This window comes from Lampetra fluviatilis, chromosome 31, assembly GCF_964198595.1.
Source record: "Lampetra fluviatilis chromosome 31, kcLamFluv1.1, whole genome shotgun sequence".
Taxonomy (NCBI): domain Eukaryota; kingdom Metazoa; phylum Chordata; class Hyperoartia; order Petromyzontiformes; family Petromyzontidae; genus Lampetra; species Lampetra fluviatilis.
The window spans coordinates 5,643,634-5,668,795 of record NC_136305.1 but is presented as its reverse complement, the minus strand read 5'-3'; the positions used below and the strand labels follow the sequence as shown (position 1 = coordinate 5,668,795).

The 25,162-nt window shown below is 48.7% G+C and overlaps 2 protein-coding genes across 3 annotated transcripts in view; one reads left to right on the top strand and one right to left on the bottom strand.

Moving 5' to 3' along the window:
• The first annotated feature begins 2,038 nt into the window (after positions 1 to 2,038).
• LOC144943384 (uncharacterized) lies at positions 2,039 to 6,988 on the top strand. Its single transcript, XM_078870746.1, has 3 exons — positions 2,039 to 2,390; positions 4,443 to 5,391; positions 6,814 to 6,988. The coding sequence occupies exons 1-3, from the start codon at positions 2,039 to 2,041 to the stop codon at positions 6,986 to 6,988; spliced, it is 1,476 nt and encodes a 491-aa protein (XP_078726872.1).
• Positions 6,989 to 9,183: 2,195 nt separating this feature from the next.
• LOC144943477 (arf-GAP with GTPase, ANK repeat and PH domain-containing protein 1-like) overlaps positions 9,184 to 25,162 on the bottom strand; it is a 65,871-nt gene continuing 49,892 nt past the window's right edge. For both annotated transcript variants that reach the window (XM_078870946.1, XM_078870947.1), the window contains 3 exons: positions 24,727 to 24,952; positions 14,650 to 14,944; positions 9,184 to 12,671 (listed from right to left, as the gene is read on the bottom strand). In XM_078870946.1, the coding sequence (XP_078727072.1) occupies positions 12,180 to 12,671; positions 14,650 to 14,944; positions 24,727 to 24,952 (1,013 nt within the window). In that variant the 3' untranslated portion in view covers positions 9,184 to 12,179. The remainder of the gene's footprint in view (positions 12,672 to 14,649; positions 14,945 to 24,726; positions 24,953 to 25,162) is intronic.

The window sequence follows — 25,162 nt, the reverse complement described above, 5'->3', positions numbered from 1 at the left end:
CGTGTTGACTGCGAACAAGTGTAGACTCTTTGACTTTTTGAAGCTATTAACATACACCTGTTATCATGTTACAGTGTATCATCCGTTCTTTTTCCATTAAAAACGATAGTCCCATACACGTGTTAACATTTTTTTGAAGCACCCTGTATTTCAAAACGACTCCTCAAACTCGCGACTTCTCGAACTCCTGTGGACGCGTTTCCATCCCCCTGAATCAGCTCCAGGCCTCCTGGTGCGTTTGGCCACCCCCCACTCTGAGCGGTGGCGCAACGGTTAGCGCTACGAACCCGGCGACCCGTGTTCGATTCCCGCTGCACGGCCAACAACGGTGACGATTATCTGAACCGGTTCTGGGCCTCGTTTAAGGTCGACTCAGCCTCAAATGAGTACCTGGTGCGGTGTGTAAATATAGCCACTGGGGAGACAAAGGCGTTCGGGCGTGGTGCTGGCCACCCATCCCATCATGTGCCGTTCCGGCCTTCACAGGTGCTCGCTAACAGCACTTGCCCCAACAGTCTGTTCAGGCTATACGGAGGATCTTTGTTGTCTGAAACCCACCCCCTGTGAAAACACACTCCGCTCCGTGCACATCACTTCTGGTTGCTCCTTCCTCTCTCTCCCCTCCCTTTCTCATCATCGTCTTCATCATCCCCCATCTCGGCCCGGTCTCTTCCCTACCCTCTCCTCCCTCCCTCCTGCCCCCACTCCTGCCCCGTCGCTCCGTCAGTCCTCCCTGCTGCTGCTGCTGCTGCTCATCCTGAGCCGTGTGCCCCGTCATCGTCTGCCTTCCTTGGGAGCCTTCCGTCCCGGCATCTCCCTTCGCCGCTCAACCTCGCCCCGTCTTGCCCCCCTTTTTCACGCCGCTGACTCCGCTTCCCGCTGGTGTGCCACGGATGTCACAGAGTGCCAACTGCTGCCGCAAAAGCTGCCGCAGTGCAGGACGACGGTCGTGCTTTCCGTGGTGCTGGCTGCGCGTTGACCTCCACGAGGAATCGTGTACGCTACGACAACATGTCACGATGTTGTACGTAGACAATTTGCGCGTGTGGGCAAAGGCTTAAAAGCTGTCGCTGGAATATTTCGTCTCGGGTAGTTGGTCGACGGCGATGGAGGCGAGGTGTCAATCTTGACTTGAAGCAGGAATTCGTATTCTTTGGGGTCTTTGGTAAAGTCGCGTAGAGAATATTTGCGTGTTATTTGCTACGTGACTTTTACCGGAAGACCCGAGAATATGAGGCGAGGTGTAGTATACTGGACGTGGTGTGCCAGTTGCGGATTCAAAAATAAAACAACAAAAATCCGCCTGGGTCGCCAACCAAAACCACAGCCGGGTGATATGAAGCCCTCCCCCCGCCCCGCGTGTGTGCTCGTGTGTGCATCCATCCCCACGCGGTGTCTGCATTATGATGATGATCATTTCGATGAGCAAACCTTGGGGGGGGGGGGGTGGTGGTACTGAAGGGACTGGGGGGGGGGTGCACGGGGGGTTGTGGGAGGAGGTGGGGGGGAGAAGGAGGAGTCTGAAGCAGCGAAGCACAAACGGTGCGCGTCTTGCAATCTCACGGCACTTTGGAGTAGTCCTCGGACCACGTCGCTGCATTTCAATTCTCTCGCTTGCCGCGTGTTCATTAACATCGGGGGGGGTGGGGGGGGCGCGCAGCCGTACGGACGGGGGGACGGTCCACGCGGCGAGTTCTTCGCTCCACGAGGTGGTGGTGTGGCAGCCGACCAATACTTAGAGGAATCCGCCGGCTGTGTGTGTGGGTGGGTGGGGGGGGGGGTATAAGACGTGATGGCTCAAGGGCGCGCAACTGCAACTGCGAGGTTCAGCATCGACTCTCTGTTGGCGTCCACGTGCGTGCGAATGCCGTCGTCGTCATCATCGCCATCGCCATCACCATCATCATCATCGCCGCTGTCACCTTTTGGCCGAACCTCTTCCCTGGCTTCGTGCCCTCCTATTTCGGGAGTCCCCGAACCGTACCCGGGCAGCGCGCTGCATCCAGCCCTCTGCCCGCTGCCCTTCCCGCTGCCCACCATGCCCCTGAAGCTGCCTCTGGGTCAGCCCGCACCGCACTGCTGCCTGTCCGTGACCTGCGTGACCAGGTCGTACCAGAGTCTGGCTCTGCCCTTCGGGGTCGGGTCGCCGAGGTGCGCCCACGTGCAGGAGGCGCGGGGCTTGGGCGCGCGGCCCGCGGCGTCTCGCGGCAGGGAGGGAGGAGGAGGCGGTGGTGGCGGTGCGGGCGAGGAACCCGCGGCGAGCGAGAAGAGGGAAGGGCGAGAGGAGAGGGCGACCAAGACGAGAGAGTGGCAAGAGAGCTCGTCACCTCTTCAACAACAACAACAACAACAACCACCGCCGGCATCACGGCACACGTCGCGACGCGCAGGTGCGTAAATATTGTACGGGGGGGGGGTGGGGTGGGGGGTTAGATACGTTTGTTAATTTCCCTCTTTTTTTAATCGTTTTCTACACAAAAAAAATTCCCTCGATTGAGCTATTGGCATCGTTTCAGAGACGAAAAACGAACGAATTCAATTTGGAACTCTCAGAGGGCAGAGAGCGGCCCGCGGAAGCGGATGTCGCGGAGCCAGCTCGGAGAACCCTTCAAGTGATATCGGGTCGGCACAGGAAAGGGGGCGGCACTTTTTGTACTGGGATCGAAAGGATATAAAGCCAGCCAAGTCTGAACGTGCAGCGATTTGAATCGATCAACAGCTGGATGGAGGCCTCCCCACGCTGTGCGCTTCATATTGGGAGGAGAGGGGTTATTGAACAATACTTCACCACGCTGGTCAGTGCGGGTTGGTGAAAGCGGGAAGCGTAGACCCGGGACACACAGAAGTCCCTACTGCTCACCACGCAGCCTCTCTTGGCAACCTGATTGCGCACGGTGGCCACCCACCCAAAGCCATTGTCCAGGATCAACGCCTGCTGGGCTTGCTCCCGATGTGCTAGCGAGATTGGGCACATTGCACGCGTCTCGCTTGGTCACAGGGTGACCACGTGCCGTGCGGAGTTATCCCAAGTGCGCGATCATTTTATCTCGATCTTCTTGGTTCTTTCGGTAAAGTCACGTAGAATGGAAATAATAAAATAATAAAAATTAAACATAATAAAATCATTCTCACGACGTTTCGGCCACAACGCAAGTAGCCGTCCTCAGGTGGAGAGCAGGTCTGTTGAGTAGACAGAGTCTGAATGACACACTCCAGGCTTGGAGCGACTATTTAAGCTGGGATGGACGGGGGAAGGGCGCCTTGACAAAATAATTTGCATATCAAGAGGAATTTAGCATATTTATGGGAAATGCAGATATGCGATTAGTACTACTTGTGAAATGCGTATGAGGTTTGGCGGGGGGTTTAAAGTCATTACCTCGAATTGAGAATACAATGTCTAATCAGACTTCGGGCAAACGGAATCGCTAGACGGCAGGATGCAACTATACACTATGCTATTCGTGTAGCTCTGAAAAGGTTTTCCACAAATCTTGATTTGAAGCTTTCGTGACTGCAGGAATCCATACTCTTGGGTTCTTTCGGTAAAGTCGAACCTGAAGACGGTCGCTTGTTGTTGCGATCGAAACGTCGTGATCTATTATTTTTTCTACCTAAGTGACTTTACCGAAAGTACCAACGAGTATGTTTTCCACAAACTTTTGAAATGAGTGTTCACATCCAAAAATGCATTTTCTTTTTGCTTTTAAATGCGAATTCTTTGCACGTGAATGGAAACAAACTAATTTATGGGCAACTTCAGTTTTGTGGCACTTCTCGGGTTTTAAATTCCAGCCGGGTCCCTCCGGATCCGTGACTGAGAAACGAATTACGAATCCGGAACACCACATCAAGTATACTAACCCTTGTCGCCGTGGCTGTGGTAACCGGTCACGTTACCACCTACTTCAGCCTACGCAGGAAACATTCTGTGAGGAACTGGACATGTGTGAAAAAGAGCTTCATAGCTCATCGGATTCCTCCACTCGAAATAAAGATTCCGAGTGTGCATTAAACACGTGCATGGCTCTCCGATGTGATTTGGGGCCGTACCGCGTGTCGTTCGGCATAATGTCCCGACGTTTCGCCCCCCCCCCCCACACGTTGCTGGGGGGGGGAAGCATCTTCCGGTGGCTGAACATCTGGTTTCAGTCGGTGAGAAGCTCCCAGAACGGGTGCAGCGAAAAGTCGTACATCGCACAACCGAACACAATGTGATACAGAACCCCCCCCTCCCCCCAAAAAAAACACACCGGTTGGCTATCAACTCGGCACAATCGCAACAATTTGCGTGCGTGGCTTCGACATCCACCCCGTCGACCTCACGGGGGCAGGGGGGTGGTTGGGGACGCCACCCTCCCCTCTCATCCACCTCGTCGCATTTCGCGTGGCGCCGCGCACGTGTCTGTGTTTGTCTCCTTGTAACCGCGATGCTGTCGTAGGATCTTGCCTCGCAGTGCTGTGTGGCACGCGTCTGGATGGCGAACGCGAGAAGGGCGCCTTCGACGACCGTGATGCCGACGGTGACTCGTGGGCGGACACCACTTCTGCTACAATTCCACCGTGCGTTCTAAAATCACCACCGCCACCACCACCATCATCATTCACAACTCGAATGTTGAGCCGAAACGTCTCCTCGACCCACGGCTGCGTGCCAACGTCCATCTGCGGTGGACTCGTCTCTGCGTCCCGCCCTTCGCCGTTTGCGAAGAGCGAGAAAGAGCATCAGCAGCGGAAGACGACGACGACGACGTTGGAGGGTGGAGCCCTCGCAAGACCACAAGACACGGGCCAAAGTTTGGTGGCCGCGCAGGAGGCAGCAGCAGCAGCGGCGGCGGCGGTAGCTGCTGGGCTATCCGTGACCAGCACCACCACCAACAGCACCACCACCAACAACAACAACAGCACCACCAGCACCACCAAGTGTCGACGGCGCCGCACGGCCTTCACCAGCGAGCAGCTGCTGGAGCTCGAGAAGGACTTTCACTCGAAGAAGTACTTGTCTCTGACGGAGCGCTCGCAGATCGCGCACGCGCTGCGTCTGAGCGAGGTGCAGGTGAAGATCTGGTTTCAGAACAGGAGGGCCAAGTGGAAGCGCGTCAAGGCCGGCAACGGCGCCGCGAGGAGCGGCGAGCCGTCGAGAAACCCGCGCATCGTGGTGCCCATTCCCGTGCACGTGCACCGCTTCGCTCTCCGAGGGCAGCATCAGCAGAACAAGCACCAGCAGCTGCAGGCTGAGAGCGGACAGAAGAAGCAGCAGCATCAGCAGCAGCATCGGCAGCAGCAGCCGAATCAGCAAACGGAGCATGAAGAACATCAGCAGCAGCATGATTATCGACAGCTTCATCGGCAGCAGCAGCCGAATCAGCAAACGGAGCATGAAGAACATCAGCAACATAATCATCAGCAGCTTCATCGGCAGCGTCACCATCATCAGCAGCAGCAGCATCAAAATGAGCGTGGAAAACATCAGCAGCATCATCAGCAGCATCAGCAATTGGATCTGCACACGGAACAAGAGGAACAGCAGCAGCAGGAGCAGCAGCAAACGGAGCATGAAGATCATAAGCAGCATCATCAGCTAACGCAGTACCAAACACAAGGACATTCCGATCACGAGCAACTTGAGCAGCACATTCAGGGCTCCCAGCAACTTGCCGATACTACGGCGATTGCAGAGACGTGATTTCGTCATAATCAACGTTTTTGGGTTTAGATCGCGTTATTTATAAATGTGTCGTAACCCTCCACCACCCGACACGACCAATCAGTAAAAAAAAAGTGTCACGTTGACAAAAGACAAATAGTTCACTGCTTTAGCCCACCGGTGTGTTGAAGCGTGAAACCACAACAATTTACAATTTGAGTACGACGTTTCGCTGGTAATTGCATCCAGCATCATCGGGCAATTCGCCAGAATGGTGAGGCTCTGCTGTGTCTCCCGTTCTTATATAGAGCAGCAGCAGCAGGGTGTTAAACGTGATTTCGTCACAAGCAGCATCAGTATTCAAACCAAGAATCCGCAGAAGTGTATTTAAATAATGTTTAATATTTAAATAATCAAACGTACATGTTGATTGGAAATATACGGCGCGGCATGTATGCAGTTGGGTAGGGTTTAAAAGTTATGCTCACGATTCATGGGCATACCGACGACTTGTTTCTGAAATGTATATAAAACATATAACTTGTACTGTACACTGCATTTGATATCTGTACTTACATCACGTGAATCTTCGTTGAGTATTTCACACGGCGAGTTTCCTCCGACGTGGTGAGGATCTCTCGACAACTTCTCGCAGCGAAACATTTTTTTTGACCGAGCGGCAGAGAGGTGAAAGGCGCAGTGAAAGTGCTTTTTGCTGGTGCCACTTTGCTTGCGGATGGACCTCTCAATAGACAACTCGAGAGCGCCTATTTTTAAAGAGGGTAATTTGGCCTACTCTTCCACTCTGGCTAAGGCTTACCAGACTTTTGGGGGCAAGTGCTGTTTTGCGAGCAGCCCCTATGAAGGCCGGCACGGCACACGAGGGGATGGGGTGGCCAGCACCACGCCCGACCGCCTTTTGTCTCCATAAGTGGCGATGTTTCTACACCGCACCAGGTACTCATTTGAGGCCGAGTCGACCTAGGGGAGGCCCAGAACCGGTGAATATTAATCGTCGCTGGTTGTGCGTGGCCGCGCGCATGGAATAGAACTCGCGTCGTCGGGTTCCAAGCGCAATGCGCTCCACCGCTCCCCATAACCCACACTTTACCCCACCGCACAAACGCGACTTGCCGATCGAGTGGCTGTCGTGTTACCCAACTTAGCCGTGCTGGGCGCACAGCAGCGGGCATGGTCGGTGGACGCCGAGGAGATCAAATCGAACGGGACGCCCTTCGAGGCGGCAAGTCCATGCGTGCGCACCACGACAGCGACCCCCGGGGCACGGCGAGGCGTCAAGAATCGTTGCTTGTGAAGTACTTGACCGATGAATTGCATTAAGCACTTTTATTGAAACAAGCGGCTTAAGACGTTGAGTTGGTGTTAACAACTGAACACGGAATAACACCCCCCCCACCTCCAGCCACCCACCCCTTTGACTGTTCTTCATTTTACAATGTCTCATTTTTACAACTTCTCCAAATAAAACTGTCTCCACCGTCGTTATTTCATCCGTTAAAGCGGGAGATGAAGAGGGTTTTTATTTTATTTGTTAATGCATTTACGTTTCCGAATCTCTAGAACGGACAGGCCATTTAAATAAACCAGCGTTCAGTAGAGGGTGATGCATTTATAGATACCCAATGGATATCTACACCATTAATCACTCCCCCCCCCCCCATGCCTTCAGCTTACGCAAGATTGCAATGTAAGCAAATCACACGGGCTATATAGAGGATGATACGGGATGGGGCGGCGGGGGGATTGTTAAAATATTTAACGAGCATGTAGAGTGAGGTGGGAGATGTGTGGAGACTTTGAATTAAAACGTAGTTTTTTTTACTAGAATTTGTCTATTTTGGTGGGGTATCTATAAATGGATCAGCCTGGACAATATGAATGGATATCGACCCGCACATGACGATGTTGCATACCTGTCAACCCGTACGGTTTTAGCCCGTATTCTTGTCCCGGGAAATTGAGTTTCCAGGTCCATACGGCGTACAGCCGTTTCGATACGGGCAACATTTTGTGTCAATGTGTTTGTGTTTCTCCCTTGCGATGTGACTGTAGGATGAACGTTGAGAATTATTAGGGGCACGGGGGTGACCAATACGATCTGAATTGGTCTGTTATAAGGTAGGGCACTGATGAGGGGTTGACAGGTATGACGTTGTAGTGTTATAATAATTTACGATAATTTATCGGCATTTGTTAACCCCCCTGCATAGATGAAGGCATCCACACGCTGTGTCACTCATGGGCGTAGTTTGACCATACTTCACCACGATGGTCCGTGCGGCCTGGGCAAAGGGGGTGGTGTGGATGGGGGGGGGGGGTCCGAGACTGACTTGAGAAATCAAAATCAATTCACCACTAATGTTAGCCATGGCCGGGAATGTAATGCAGGTTCAGAGTGCAATGTTTGTTGTCACGTCCTGACCCCGTGCCCCTACTGGACAGCTGTGAAAAAGAGCTTTGTAACTCATCGGATTCCTCCAGTATAAATAAAAGATTCTGATTTTGTGCAAACCACTGCGCCACCACTCCCCCAGCGTTGTGTCACAAGATGGGGAGCACAGTGGGCAGGGTGACATCGGACAGTGGTGAAATGTTTTGCATCTGTAAGAGTTGTAATGTTACAATGGTAGGTTTGTAATGCTCTCCTATAACATACAATTGTTATCACGGTTTTCTAAGACGTCGTTCTTGACATGATATGGAGCCTTAAGATAGTCACATTTAGACACTACATTACACGTTACACATTGCATATCATTTAAGATTTTAAGTCTTGTATTTTGGTTACGAAACGCCTAAGCAACTACCAGAACCTCTATCGAGGGAATAAAAAAATAACGAAGTCAACATTTCCGCCCTTGAGTATACATTTGCAGGACACATTACACAGCATCAGTCTGGAATTGTGGATGTGTATCACGGTCAACATGTTTGTCTAGCACCAATAATAATTAATCACACAGCCCTTTGTCAACAACACAGCTGGATGAAGGCCTCCCTACATTAATGATATTTGCTTGACCATACTTCACCATGCTGGTCATGGCGCAGTACGCCCAGCATGGTTCAGATATCACGCCGCCACCACCACCGTCAGCTAGCTTTGGCCAGAAATAGGCCAAAGATAAGCGCTGTGAGAAAACCCAATCCCACCGCCAAAACCGGGAACAGCAATGTAATTTAGTATTGGCCCAGCAAGGAATCCAAACACACAAACCATATTCGCTGTAAATTAAAAAAAAACCTGTTTATATATACGGCATATATACTCTTTATTTTTTTTCGGTAAAGTCACGTAGGTATGAAATAAAATAAATCACGACGTTTCGGGCGCAACACAAGCGTCCATCATCAGGTGGGAAAGCATGGTCTGCTGCTGCCGAGGCAGACTGTTTAAAAAGGTTTGAAATGGGTGTAGCTCAAGGGTTACACTCATTTCAAACATTTTAAAACAGTCTGCCTCAGCAGCAGACCATGCTTTCCCACCTGATGATGGACGCTTGTGTTGCGCCCGAAACGTCGCGATTTAATCTATTTTATACCTACTTGACTTTACCGAAAAAACTAAAGAGTATGGATTTCTGCAGTCACGAAAGCTTCAAATCAAGATATACAGCAAATGCCTGTGACCACACGACCTCCAATATTCTATACGTCGTGACGTTAGAGAAATGTTTGAAACTCAATTTCTGCAGCGACAAGTGGGTGAGAATTAATTCTTACAATAAATTACTGGCAAATGTATAGATGTTCCATTGAACGACTGGGGTATTGTGTGTGTGTGTGTGTATAGCCTTTGTTGCCCGGCAAAGCCCATGAACTCACTAGACTTGAGAACCCTGTGTTAATCACAGGCGGGCTGCAGGAATCGAGACCCAGGATCTAAGTGATGCCAGCTCGACGTTGACCTCCCGATCCACCTGGCCACCTCTACATAAAAGAAACGTGAATAGCAAATTGAGCCGGACGATTATGAAGTGGAAAACCAAAATCAATTGTTTGTCTTTTCTGACATGACATTCTCCCTGTCGCAGTAAGTTTATGTACAAATGGCGAATGCTCCATATCAGGGAGAGGTTGAGCCCTGAAGAAGGCTACTGCTCCACACTGGCCAGATATTTTTTGGGAAGCTGTAATGGTACGCACATTTTATGCCGCTACGCACGACCTGCCGACCCGGCTGTGAAATGCTCTACCCGGTCCAATATTTGGAATGGATAGATTAAGGCATGAACATCCAATGGAGAACATAACAACCATCTCCGATTTTCTTACAACATAACAACCAATGGAAATGAACTTCAGAGTGTGATAGAACTTCATCAAGAATGCATCCGAGGTAACGACAACAGCAGCTACGGATTTCTGAGATCAGCTCGTGTGCAGGGAGGTCACAAGATGGATCATGGCAACGGCACAGGCAGGCTCTCATCCAGCAGTGGCTAGACCATGGCTGATATACAACGTAGATACCAGTCACACCATGCTTGCGTAAAACCAACAAAGCACTTGGCACAGGCGACTGATGGCGACTTGGTGGAGTATAACATGAGGATAATCGTTTGCGATGGTCATCCTTCTCAGGTACGATCCCTCCTTTGCCTGCTATTCCCTCATATGGCTGCCATTCCATTCTATCACAAACACAAGCCAGCAGTGGACAATTGGGGATATTTCTCCCACCGACTTGCAGCCTGCTTTTACACCGCAGCATGTATTATTTTTTGGTCAAGCAGTGATACAGTGGTTGGTGTATTTGCGCGACGAGCCTGCCGAGCTGAATTGGATTCTCAGCCACAGCCAACATCATTGGTAAGCGATATCTGAACAGGTCGTTTTGCCTCTGTCTTCACGGACCCCACATTGACCAGCGTGAAGTCCGGTCAAACTGCAACGACCGACACGGCACGGCGGAGAGGCGTTCATCCAGCAGTGAATTGACAAAGCACTGTGGATTAGTTCTACGTAGTATTTGATAGCTGCGAAAAGCCAAGGTAATTCACACACACAACAATGTTGGGGTTTCACTGGTCCCGAATGTGCTTGGCTGCCCAGCCAAGAACAACAACATCCTCAGGTGTTGTGCGCTCCATCTTTGCCGTCCTGGATCGAATGCAAGTAACTTGCATCGTGCGATAATTTTAAAGACCAAGTAAGCTACAGTAAGAGGAGATTGCATCATTCTTTTTACACATGGCAAGATACAATTCATTATGAATTGAGACATATCTAGCAGTAACAAATGGTACACAAGCGTAGTTTTGGGTCCGAATGTAAAAAAACGACGAGCCTGGTTATAACGCAACAACCGTGCACAATATAATACAAACAAAAAACAGTGATAATGATAACAACGGGCTCATAGGAAATACTAAAAAAAGTATAATAAAAAAACTTGTTTTTTTTAAACAGTGCAATTTCAAATGATGGTAAAATACTGACAATATTTAAAGGCTTGCTCAAAGTCATATTTTGTAATATAAGTCCCCACCACTTAGAAGTCGTTTCACACGATGAGGTTGGGGGGAAAAAATATTTTTAAAATCAGTTTAATAATATTCCAAGGTAACATTTTTCACTGCCATTTGGCTTCCAGGTGTGAGAAAACATGTCACTTGAGATTACTCTAGATTCACAATCTTCCCTTCCAACCTCACAAAACATTAGCGTTTTCCCCCACCCCCGCAACTCGTTTGTTTTATAATTCCCAAACTATATGTTGGTTTAGTGCTCCAAAGTGTTTCGGGATTGTACCGCCGTTTTGGTTGGCATGACGTCCGACGTTTCACTCCACGTGCTGGAGGCCTCTTCAGGCAGAAACGTTTAAGGAACGAGTTCTGAAAGATGCTGCTAGCACACATGCTGCCATACACGTCGGACAACATCAGGAACTGAAGGTGGTCTCCACAGCACGGTGGCGAGATGTTAAATGCTTCGCCTAGTTTACAGGAGGTCGTGGGGGGTTAGATCCAGTTTGCGTGTTCTCCCCGTGGTCATGTGGATTCTTCTCTGGGTCCTCCAGTTTTTCCCTCCACATTTGGAATCAACGTGCGTTTCGAGTATTTGGCTGCTATCAATTTCCACATGAAGGTAAGCCGTTTCATTGAGCTATCATTTGTGGCCAGGTTGCTTCTGAAAGAGATCGGTGCAGCTCAGTGGCACTTCACCTGGTAAAGTTTCCCTCCACGTGCAGCGAAAACGTTCGGACGCCGTGCAGAACAACTCGCGCGGTACATGCCGTGAAAATGCGTCGCAGAGAGCTGTGACGGTGCAACCGTGGAAACAAACTAAGCAACAACACACGTTTGTTTTAGATGTCATTCAGGCCCCGCTTCGTTTGTGTAACAGACCACAATAAAACCTTGCAAAGCAGTTTGATTTACACAGACAGAAACCAACCCCCCCCAACCCCACCAATTACATTTGTAATAGCAAATAAAGCACGGTCAAAATAATAATACAATTACAATATACATAGTGTAAAAAAAAAAAAACATTATCACACCGAGTATCACAGTTTTGTTCGTCCACTGCCATTACTTCCCGGGTCAAAGCCTCGCCCATTGCTGCTGTTGCCGCTCGCATGTCCGCTCAGAGCCACAAAGTCAAATGCCCTTCCCTTGCCGTGCGCTTGGGAAGAAGAGTGCATCGCGGAGGCGTGCGGTGCATAGCCGGCTCCTGCACACTGCTCCGAGGGACTCCAGCTCGACACCGGAGCCTCGAACCTCTGCTGCTGCTGCGCAACGCCCACGACCGACTCGGCGTTTTGTGACGTCAAGCTGCCGCTGCCGCCACCGCCGGCGTTGTTGCTGTAGTTGTTGTTGCGTCGGGCCAGGTTGGGGGTGGGGTTGAGGGAGCCCTCGCGGCTCGGAGGGGAGACGTGCGGCTCGTCGACGCAGCCGTGCTGCGTGAGGATGTCCAGGCACTCCTGGCTGCCGCCCCGGCGCGCGTACGCGAGCACGGAGTGACCGTGCGCGTCGCGGGCGTGCACGTCCGCTCCGTACTGTGAAATCAGAGACGGACATCCCCACCGCATTACAGCCTTAACAGACGGTTCTAAATCATTTCGATTTAAAGCTTTCGTGACTGCAGGGATTCATATTCTTGGTTCTTTCGGTAAAGTCACGTAGAAGGGAAATAATAAAATAATAAACATTAAATAATACAATTCTCACGACGTTTTGATTGCAACACAAGCAATCACCATCAGGTGTGAAAACCAGAGCAAGATATTTTTTTTTAACCGCCACTTTTTTCATTTTTATTTTATTATTTCCCTTCTACGTGACTTTACCGAAAAAACCAAGAATATGTTCTAAATCATGGTGTAGCTGCTCACCCCGAGCTCTCATTACTCCGATAGTGCTGTACGCCTTTTGGCGTCCTCTGGTCTAACACCGTTTTGAGACGAGGCTCAAAAGAAAGCTGTCTCTGGTGTGGACCAATCAGTTTCCAAGACAATACATATATTATCAGAGTACGTTTCTTTTTGCATTCTGACCACAAGCATTGTGGGTAATGCAGACGTGATTCCTTGTAAAAGGTTTCAGTTTGGTGTTTTAACATCTTAACACCTGTTTTGTTGCCAGAAAAAAGGGGAAAACTGATTCTCAGACTGTTCCAATTCATGGTCTAATCTACGTACAGCATTTTCAATACCACATTGAGACAAGTTAACATCACGTGGTCTCCACCATTAAGACAGTCAAATTGCTGCATGGTCCCCGCCCCTGTTCGCACGCAATCCACGCTCAACCGTTAGCCTCCGACATCTAATGAGATCGGGCAAATTCTTGGTAATTTGTTCGTATGTGAGGCTACCCCAGAAGAATCCCTCCCCTTCATATCTCCGGAGTAAACATTCTGGAAACACACGTACACACACGTACAAAGACAAATATCCCCTGTATAGCCTTAATAGACTATTCGGGCAAGCGCTGTGAGCGATCAGCACTTACGAAGGCTGGCACAGGAGACGAAGGGGTGGATGGCCAACACCATGCCCGGCCCGCCTTTGTCTCCCGAGTGGCGATGTTTCACACACCGCACCAGGTACTCATTTAAGGATGAACAGACCGAGGAAAGGCCCAGGACAGGTAATTTTCACTGGTGTTGGCCGTGAGCTGGAATCGAACTCGGGTCCCTGGTTTCGTAGGGCAGCGCTTTAAATCACTGCGGCGTGCCAACCTGCTGCGCGGCCACTGTTAAATCGCACACCGCACACACAGAGCCTTTGCAGCCTGTGTTCTATCATCTGCTAAGCCCAGCAGGTGCTGCACAGTGGACATGCGACCTACAAGATCAGCCCTGACAGTATAATTAAATATTTCTACCCCATTGTCGTCGGACTCTTAAAGACCACTCCTCCATTGCCTGTCTGTGTTACATAGTAAAATCATCAGCCATTATCAATCCACTGCTGGATGAAAGCCTCCTCCAACTGCAATCCCATGATGCAACAATCCATGCAGTATCGGCACACGCACTGCTCGACATTGGATGTGCAAAAATTAATTTCCCACAACGATTCTCTTTCATTATATGAAAGAAAGGAAGAGCAATGGAGGGAACATTGTTGTTATCCTTAAATAAATGTTATTTTTGAAAAGAAAAAAAATACTACATTTAGACATTCTAAACAAAATGTGTATTTATTTTATCAGGTAAAGCCCACTGAGCTATATAGCTGCTTTTATGAAGTGGCCCGGCCACAAATGATAGTCTCAACAAAGTGGCTTATCACGTGTAAATGTTTAGTAACCAAATACTCTAAACGAACATTGATTAAAAATGGAGGAAAAAAACCGGAGGAACCGGAGAAAAACCCACGTGACCACGGGGAGAGAGAGACACGCAAACTCAAAATATCCAACAGGCGTCAAGGGGTCGGGGGATCAAACCCACGACCTCCTGCACACCAGGCGAGGGAGTTAACATCTCGCCACCGCGGCGCACCCCGCGCCTATAGAGAAGAGACGTACCCAGAGAAGCAGCTGAGTGAGCACGGGGTTGGCCATGGCGCAGGAGAGGTGCAGGGCGCAGCGTCCGTCGCCGTCCCCGTACGTCTCGTTGACGTCGGCCTGCGCGGCGTGGGCCAGCGTCAGCACGAGCGCCGCGAGGTCGTCTTCAGCGCAGGCCTGCAGCAGCTGCTGGCCCAGCGACGCGCCGCCCTCTCCTCCCGCGCCGACGCCGACGCCACGGCCGCCGCTACCGGGGGACGGCGCCACGAACAGGCGGTGCTCGTACTTTGCGCGTATCCACTGCTCCTTCTCCTCGCTGGCGGTGGGGAGAGGAGGAGGAATAAGAGGAGGAAGGGGAGAATGATTGGTGATGGAAGCATTGCATTCACTTGCGGCGGGGAGAGGGGAAAGGTAGAGTCGTAACGATTGTCGATTGTGTTTACAACTGATCGACTGAATGTCAACCTTTTTCGGCGGTTGATTACTCGGGCAATTTTAAAACCAGTGTCCGCCCCTACATTTACACATCGAAAGCGGGAACCCCCTACCAGCCACACTCGGTGTGACGCAGCCGATGGTGACGATGATGCCAGGGCACGTCCATCACCTCCCATCCAACGACACGCGTGGGGACAGAGACTAGACACTTTTTTTCTATTAACTACGTTCGTGTTACCTGTTTAGTCGGGCAATCATACCGGTTATTTCGGTGGAGTAAATGATTCCCTAGATTATCGGATAAACCAACTATCCAGGTACATTTTCATTACACTGAGGGACTAACAGGACTCTCCAAAATTCTTGGCGGGCAAACTGCACATTAACACTCACACCCAGTCGCTTCTGTTACTGGAAAACAGCCTTTGCAGTGACAGAAATGAGTGATAGAACCACATTTATAAAACACTGTTTTTGCCAGGTAAAAAAATATTCCCCTCTAGTACCCAACCCATGTGGCTAAGTTGCTTGTGCGAGGAAGCTGTAATACCTGGAGAAAACCCGCGCACTTAAGTGGCTAATATGCGCGCGTGTGTATATTGAACTTCTTTCGCAACGTACGTAGTCACACGGCGCTAATCCTAGGTGTGGGGGAAGGACAACAAACTAACAATACTGTACTGCACACAGGTGAAATTAAGAATCCATTGCTGTACTGCCATCTCCTGGCCGCTGCCACCACACAGCTCAAGCCTACAATACCTGGTTAGTCGAAAGGTGTGTCTCCAACCAAAATAAATAACCAGGCTCAAAACCCGCTGAGTTTCCGAGACGTTATAGGGTCAGCCACAACTCATTGCTAAATGGTCGTATACGAACAAATTACGCAGCGTTAAGTGCTGTGGCTTTGTTTTGGACACATGCATCAGTGTGCGTTTCTTTGGCTGTGTGTGTGTGTGAGCGTGCATAGGATTTAAGTGCGTGTACGCTTGAATAATCAGTTAAACACGTATTAGGCTTTCGCGACCAATATCATCTATAATACAGCTTTTTTTTGGGTTAGATCGCGTAAATATGTGTCGTTAAACCCGCCACCACCCGACACAGCCAACTAGTAAGGGTTGTCACGTAAACAGAACGTGCCAATTCGTTACTAGTACAGCACACCGGTGCGTTGGAGAGCAAAGCAAAGCTTTAATCACACATTTATATATTTACGCGATCTAACCCTAAAAAAACCCTGTATTATGGATGCTTGAATAATAATAGCCCGGCTAAACAAATGACCCATGAGTGCCTCGCTAAGTGAGGATGGGGCTGCCATGATTAATTAAATTAGCCCGGGGTAGAAATTAATAGGTGCGGTTCTGTCGCTGATTAACTGCTAATTACACGAGGTCCTGGGACAAACACTGCATGCTGCCTTCACGGACAATAATTAATGCCAAATTAACGCCGCGCTCGTAACATCATCGGGGCCTCTTAAGCGTTCACCGTCCGTACACAAAATCGTCAGCTCATTTTAAATTTTAAATCGGCATTTTAAGGTGCCTGATGAAATGTAGATTAGTTATCGTATTCTCCCTATTATAAGGCGTTTTGCAAAGTAAGATGTAACTCCCAAACATGGAATCGTCAATACATTTATACAATCCTGACATACAGATCAAGGGAGGTGGCCAGATGGCTCTGGGGTCAGAGCACAGAACTGAAAATTCTGATAACCTGGGTATCAAATTCAGGTTTAAATTTGGTTCTCAAGTGTAGCGAGTTAGTGATCTCAGCCTGGTCACCAACAACTGCACAATTAAACGAATCATATTAACCCTTTCCCATTCCGAGGATGCGAGTGTACTTTGTTAGTTTATCTTTCGATTCCATTCCGATGACGTACGTGTAAATAAAATAAGTGTATTGGTACCGAGGCTCTCACAAGGCCACGCGGGAGAGAGCGCGTGGCACAGTTTGGCCCCAGCTTTCGTAGAGTTGGGGTGGTGTCTCTACAGCTCTCTGCGGTGAGTACAGTGTCTTTAAATACAACAGCGTGATGCCTCTCTAAATAAAATCCAATGCTGAACGGCTTGCGTGTTCCGAGATCGAGCAGTTCAGTTTCATTAGTTTGGGTTAGCCCTGTGAGCCATTTGGCTCTTGAATCGGGTGCAACCGCAACAAACAAAAAACAAAAACATGAACAAAAAAACATCTTAAAGTGACTATACGCAAACAGAAACATCCAGGAAAAAACTGCAAAGTCTTCCAGAAAAAAAGCACCGTACACCAACGCTGTGCAAAAATCCCAGTGGGATGCAAGTCAAACAACAACAACCACCACAAGACAACTTAGATTAAAGCCATCATTCTAACTCCGTACTACAACAAACAAACATGGCCAAACCAAAAAACGGTGAACGGGACCCCCCACCCTGCAACTTGCAGACGTCTCGGAACAGGAAAGGGTTCATTGAGCGTAATCCCCAGTTGAGTATGAACACAAAATGGTTTTATTGACACGTGACAAACACCCTTTGGATATCAAAGGTGTGGGTCTCCCCCGAGGTGACATCAAATGTAGTTCTGTGACATCATCTTCAGGGGACATGCTCTGAGGCGGGGTTATGCAATGCTAGCGGCAAGATTTCTAAATAGATGTTTATTCATTTTACCAAATGACACCGATAGCAAAATTGGATTACAATCGGGATAAAACATAAAACTGAGGGGTACAGGGACGTATCACCGTGTACAGTATATTGGACCCAACATCAATTAAGAGTAGATTAAATTAATGTACAAATTCATTCATGTCAACCCAGTATCAGTGTCCTACCTTATTAAAGACCAATTCAGACCTTATTGGTCACCCCGCGCCATTATACATCTCAACGTTCATCCTAAAAATGTCCCATCACAAGGGAGAAACACAGACAATTTTTTTGTTGCCCATATTGAAACAGCTGTACGCCAAATGGACCTGAAAACTGAATTTCCCTGCACAAGAATACGGGTAAACCGTATGGGTTGACGCGTATGCAAATTCGACGTAATAAATTGCATTCATAGGAAATAAAATATGCTAGAATAATCACATGGCTTGAGGAAAAATGGCAAAATTACACGGAATGCAATTAAGGTGCGTATTTAGCCAATTCCACACCTTTGATTAGCACGGTTGGATAAGTACGGTACAAAAAAAGTTCAGCATACATACTGGCCATAACTAACACTACCCATAGACTCAACACTGCACCTCCAATTAGCACGGTTGGCTACGTACGGTGAGAAAGAAGTTCAACATACATACATACAATAAACATTTGGTTCCACATGGGAGCAAACCGGAGTACCCAGGAAAAGACCCACCCCCAACACTTGCAAGGGGTTAATACTCAAAGGCTGAACACACAGGCTAATGAACCTACTTGTTGTATCAACCACCTAGCCACCTTCCAAGCTCAGCAGAGTTGAGAGTTTTACAAATCTCGATGTGATTCACTAAATCCTCGCCTCTGGGAGCAAAGCATTGCAGACTTGCCCCACCACGCCCTGTTAAAAACAATCCTTATCAAATGTCTAATTTAAAAAAATCAATAATAATTAATCAGCCGGTGCTGGATTAAGGCCTCACCATGTTATTTCAGTCCATGAGGGTTGTTCGACCATACTTCACCAAGTTTGCCAGTGTGGGATGGTGAAAGGCCAGCCAAACCCGGTTCGGATGTCACTCGCCACCAATGTTAGCTGTGGCTGGGAGTCGAACTCTCGACTCTGGGTTCACAGTGCGGTACCATTCACCACTGCGCTAGTGCACCACCTCCAGGTATTAACGCTATAGATTGACAAAGCAGGAGCGGAGATTTCTTTATTGGCACGTGGCTTGTTTATTCGCGAACAATTGGATCCATTGTCACCATTTAGAATTGTGACTCAATTGAACAAGCAAGTTTGCTTTGTCGAGTTTTGTACGTCTCGCGAGGTTTTTAGTGTTGTGTGCTCACCACTGCGCCACCACGTCTGGGTAATATAATACAAAGGACATGTATCACTCCGCCTGCAGAAAGACTGCAGTCTAACCACCGCTCATGCCGAGTATTTAAACTCCGAATTCCCTTCAGTCCTACAAATTCGAAACGCTGTTCTATACAACATTGTGCAATCGTAGCTAAAAACGCAAGAGACCCGTGCGCTGTTTTGAAGTATTTTCTAGAACGTTATTTTGTTTTTCGTAAGGCAACGTGAATGCATAATCGTAAGAAAATGATACTTTTCGTTCCCCGCAATTTTCTAATCGTGGACGACCGCGAGATCTCCAGATTTCTGTGAAAATGGCGAGAGGTGAAACGCGTTCGGGGCATTGACGCTCAAAAGAAGCGTCGGGCAGTGCTTGCTCATCTCTTGTTGATGATGCGGAACCGAGAGTATAAACTCCACATTCCTATGGCAAGGGCCAGGTATTTTCAGACATTGAATATCAAACAGCGGCATTACCACTTTAATGGCGCTGCCTCGTGAAACGGTGTTTTTATATTTTATGATGTTTTCAGCCTTGACGTATAAATGCGATCAATATTTTTTAAGCACTAAAAAGTCGTATTCCTGGCTCCAGTGATAACGTTTCCGCAAACCATCGCACCGCGCCATTCCAGATCGAGAGACGATGGGTGAAAAAGGCAGAAGTAGCTCTTAATTGCGATTATAATTTCTCTGCCTAATAAGCGTTGCTAAAGTGACACAATTGATCGAAATCACAATTACGCAGGAACAAACGACGAATGGTTGCTTTTAACCCAAAGAGAAAAAAAAAACCCCACTTCATTTGCCTCTCCTTCCTTTAGCACCCCAATTAAATGCAAGGCCCAACCGAAATGCAGGTAATGCTCATCTTCCGACAACTGTTTCGCACCGATTAAAGTCAAAACTAACGTTCAGCAGCTTAAAGTTAAACCCGGCACGGTCGTACTAACCGCATTCACGTTCCTGCGTGACAGAACCATGCGGGGTAATTAATTGCGATTAACGACGCCAATTATAATAATACTGCAATGGCGATCACATGCTCCGGGGGAAGTGTCACCCAGTTCCATGGCTCGGTTTTTATTCCGAGGGTCGGCTCGACTCTCATCTCCCGGCTCGACTCTCATCTCCCGGCGTGGCAGCTGATGCAACGTTGCAAAATTCTCAAATCCCCATGCCCACCTCAGTCCACCCAGCTCCACAGTCAGTCGATCGGCACCATAGCGTGCGCTCGGCTAAAAAGTGTGGGTACGACCACCTCGTCCAACACGTTTGGCAACGTGGATGAAACCAAACACTCCCCAAGGCTCGCAATAGCGGAAGGCCCCCCTTCTGCCAGCAGAGGTGGGAGCAAGATATTTCAGGGCTGCACTTTTACTGGCACCTTTTTTTACCTGGCTTGGGATGTTTGGACAATCCCAATAATGAGAGTTTGCTTTGCGTCCCCCTTTCCTGCTGATATCACCTTCGCATTGTCCAAACCTTTTTTTAAATGACTGAGACAGAGTAAAAATTAAGGCTGGCAAAACAAGAGGCAGTAGCAGAAGGGCTACAAATTATTGGGTCGAGGCTCTGACGAAGATCGTGAAACACTGTTCATCTACGACTACGAGATTCTCCGGCACTTTTTGAGACTGTTAAAAAATAACGTCTCGTTGACTTTAATACAGCGTCATTCGTGCAAATTGCATTGCACAATCACTGAGGAATCACGGGCAAGTGGGAAGGCAGCAGCCAAGGCAGTGAGCCGGTGCTAACAACTGCCCAAGCTCTGCAGTCCTTTATATACATTGACACGTTTATAGTCAATTACAGAGTGTTTATCACATGATGGGGAGCAGCTAAGGGTCCACAGAGAGTTGCTTTGAGCTGCGGCGTTTACAGGGGTTTATTGAGGCTATCACCCTTCCGGGGTGAATAAAAATAAGTGACACCACTTGCTGAGGAAGTGACCAATGGCTGTCCTGTGGATAGACTCTCGCCCTCCGCTGAACGAATTTCGAATTTCCACTATCGGCTCAGGGCTGTAAACAGGAGATAAGCAGCACACTAATGTTCATCAAAACAATTATACAGGTAGGAACAAGAGTTCCACACTGCCCACCAGGGATTATTTGTCTGTCGTGCATAGCCCCTCCCAAACATGTACACTCCCGGATTGGTTGAAGTGCGTCACGTGACCGCGAGCTTTCTGTCGTGCACGAATGCGCTGTCCAACCAAGTTCCTACCTGCCCACTCTGAAGGAACGTGTTTAACAAACTTTTATTTTTTTCAGTGTTAATATATGCATGTTAAACTTCTTTTGCAGCGTAGCAAAGCGTGCAAATCAGAGGTACGGGAGGACAAAAACATTTTTAAACACAAAAAGCAGTTCTAAAGATATGAGTTTTCAATCTAGATTTCAAAGTGCACAGCAGCAAGATGACTTAACGACCATTTTCCCTTCACGGGGACGGGGGGACGGACGGACGGGACACACGAGACCAAGTCGGTCCTGTGCTTATTGCAATAAAAACAGCACGCGGACAAGAAAATCACACTCCTTTTACTCAAAACAGTCATTCGGCACAGAGCATGTTCGAGGTTTAGCGTCGTGCTACTGAGCGCATGTTTACCACGGACCCTCGACCTCACCGCAAAGTGCAAAGCGTTTAGAAATGTCACTGCCATTAGCCGACACACACACACACAGCGGCAGCCAAAGTGTTTGGTCTTTTTTGTGTGTGTGTCCGTGTGGTCTAATTCAGTGCCATGGGAGCTTTTGGAGGATACGGAAAAGTGAGTAAAGTAATGGAATGGCACATGGGCAAGCACTGGCACGGTTGATGAAGGGTGTGTGTGGGGGGGTAGGGGCTGTTCTGTGGGGAGGAAGGGGGGGGCAGTCATCATGATTTGCTGCTGGACATACTTAACATTAAGTTAATCAGCTAATTAATTAGGCAGTGCATCATTAAATCACTCGCTTGTAAAATTAAATCTCATCTCCCGACGCCGGCTACACGAAATTTGCCCTCCGGCACTGCATCTCCCACCCCCGTCTCGGCGATTCCTCCGAACAAATTTTCTCTAGCCCCCCCCCTCTCTCCCTTTCTCTCGCTCTTTAGCCTTGGCACACGCGTAATCGGTGGAGTAGCTGTGGAGTGCGCAGGCAGTGCGATTGCACCAGGGACAGGGCCCCAGCGGGTCAGAGAGGCCCCCAGGCGCACCGCGCTACGAAGAGAGAGAGAGTGGGAAATGGTAAAGAGCGACTCCACCCCCGGCCTCCAACCAACCCCATTTCAGAATCAGAATATGTATTTATACTAGAGGAATCCTATGAGCTATGAAGATTTTTTTCACAGATGTCCAGTAGGGGTGGGCGAGGGTCAGAAAGTTACAACAATACAAAAACACAATAGGAGTGGAAAGTAAGAAAGGTAAGCTAATATTCTTGGTTCTTTTGGTAAAGTCACGTAAATAGATTTTATTTTCTATTTACGTGACTTTACCGAAAGAACCAAGAATATGAATTCCTGTAGTCACGAAAGCTTTCAGTCAAAAGGTAAGCAGATCACAAAAATATTAATATCTAGATCTATTTTATCACCAGGTAAAGCCCACTGAGATAGAAGATTATTTTTCAGAAGCGACCTGGCCACAAATTACAGTATAACCTTGGATTGCGAGTAACTTGGTCTGCGAGTGTTTTGCAAGACGAGCAACATTTTTTTATAAATATTAATTTGATAAACGAGCGAGGTCTTGCAATACGAGTAGTACGTGTGTATACGCTTTGTCTGCCGAGCGTCACGTGATCACAACTGATATACGAGTGCTTTGGATTACAAACACGTTTCCGGAACGAATTATGCTCACAATCCAAGGTTTTACTGTATAGCTCAATGGAGTGGCTTATCATGTGAAAACTTATAGCAGCCAAATAATCTAGATAATTCATACCTTGCATCAGAGCCCATGCCGACCTCACTGCACTACTGCCCCCGACACCGTGAAGTTTATCATACTTGGCCCAGCTGTAATAGTCAAGTAAAAGTTATTTGTGCTCTTAAGCACCTTGCGCCGTTTCGGCAAGAATCTGCCACTATAAAAGATAGAAAATTCTTTACGACACAAGACGACGCGAAAATATGTACACAACAAATACATGTGTGAACCCTTACATATGCACGCGCGCGCAAAAACAAGGACGTAATCATGTCATAAATATCACTGAAAATCACACGTTTACCACCACCTGGGGATCAAAAAGGCTGTCTGGTTCATAGCGCAGCGGGAACCTACCACTGAGCCACCACTCCCGCTGTATAATTATGCACACGACATACAAGTAAGCGCCGAACACAAAATGAGCTCAAATGCTCCCGATCTCGTCAGACCTTAGAAGGCAAGCGGGGCCGAGCCTGCACAGTGACCAACATGCACAGCAGGTCTTGTAGGCTGCAGAAGGGGGCAGCTAAACAAAAGCCAATGCTTGTACTGTAATATAGCCCAACGTCCTGGCTCTGCTCCTTCAAGGAGCCACAGTGACCAGCAAGGTGAAGTATGGTCAAGCAATCCCTATAACCAGCACGGTGTGTGGGGGAGGCCCCCCCCCCACAACCCAATCCAGCAGTGGACTGACAAAGGACTGTACATGAACTATGTATAGGTGATGTGCATGTGTCATTTGCATGAGTATATCATGTACGGTTGATTGTGATCTTAGACGACTGTGATTGGCAGTTATTGTAATGATCTTTCCGACGGGCTACACTAATGAAAGTGTACACTTGACAAGATATTTTTTTTTTAGGGCCAATGATGCTCAAATAAGTGTGTTGAGGCACTCCATGCTCATCTCGAATGTTAAAGATCCTGATTCGGGAGTATAAAACGTCCACATTCCGATGGCAAGGATAAGTTTGTCCATAGACACTGGATAAGAGCGAGTGCAGCTTAAGGACACGATCATTTTTAATATGCGGTCAAAATGCTGTCGGTCTCAAGTACACATGCAATTCGGTAATTATGCAATTTTCAAGATCATTGACGTCATCACATCCAACGCCGTTAATTCCACCAGGCCAACGCTTTCTATTCTCTGACAATTCCTGTTGCTGCTGCTGCTGCACAGTAAACACGCAACCTCAAAGATCTGCCCTGTTGGTTCAGCTGTAATATTTTATTCGGACTAGGACCAGATTCACATATCACTCGCTACCTGCACCTCTGATTTGCGCGGTTAATATGTTTAACTTTGAAGCCGCGTGAAGTGTCTAAGGCTCACTGGGCAGGAGGTCAGAGAACTATCTAATTAACTATTTTTTATTTTACCAGGTAAGGCCCACCGAGCTATCTAGCTCTTTTGTAGACGAGACCTGACCACAAAATTATCTAAGCGTACATTGATTCTAAATGTGGAGGGAAAAACTGGAGGACCTGGAGAAAAATCCACACGACCTACGGGGAGAGACATGCAAACTCCAAATATACAGGCGTCAGGGTCAGGATCAAACACCACGACCTCCTGCATACCAGGCGAGGTGGTTAACATCTCGCGACACGGCGGCACACCAACCCGGGTAAGTGCGACAGACCCACCCGCGTACCGTGGCAGTTGACCGACCCGAGGACAACCGACGAACCAGCGGACCAAGGCTAATGCTCACCGTGGCGAGTCGGCCGTGGGTTTGCACGCCCCCGGAGGCAGGAGTCCCTCCCACACGCGGTTGGCGAGCGCGTTCCCCATGGCGCTCATCAGCGTCACCAGCTCTAGCGGCCAGTCATCCAGGTCGAGGGAGCGCACGCGCGACAGGTGCGTGCCCAGGTTGCGATGGATCCCCGAGCACTCGATGCAGATCAGCGCGCCCAGGTTCAAGCTCGCCCAGTCGGGGTCTGTCGAAACGTTCCGCAAACAAGCGCGGGCCGGCGGTCAGTTCCACGGTGACGGAAATTGCGACGGTGTGAGTGTGGAAAGCGACAGTGGGGATACCTATCAGAAGCCGACACCGAGGCCTTTCTGTATGTAAATGTATGTTAAACTTTCTTTCGCACCGTACTCATCAAAACATGCTAATCGGAGGTGCTGGGGGTGGGAAGGACAAC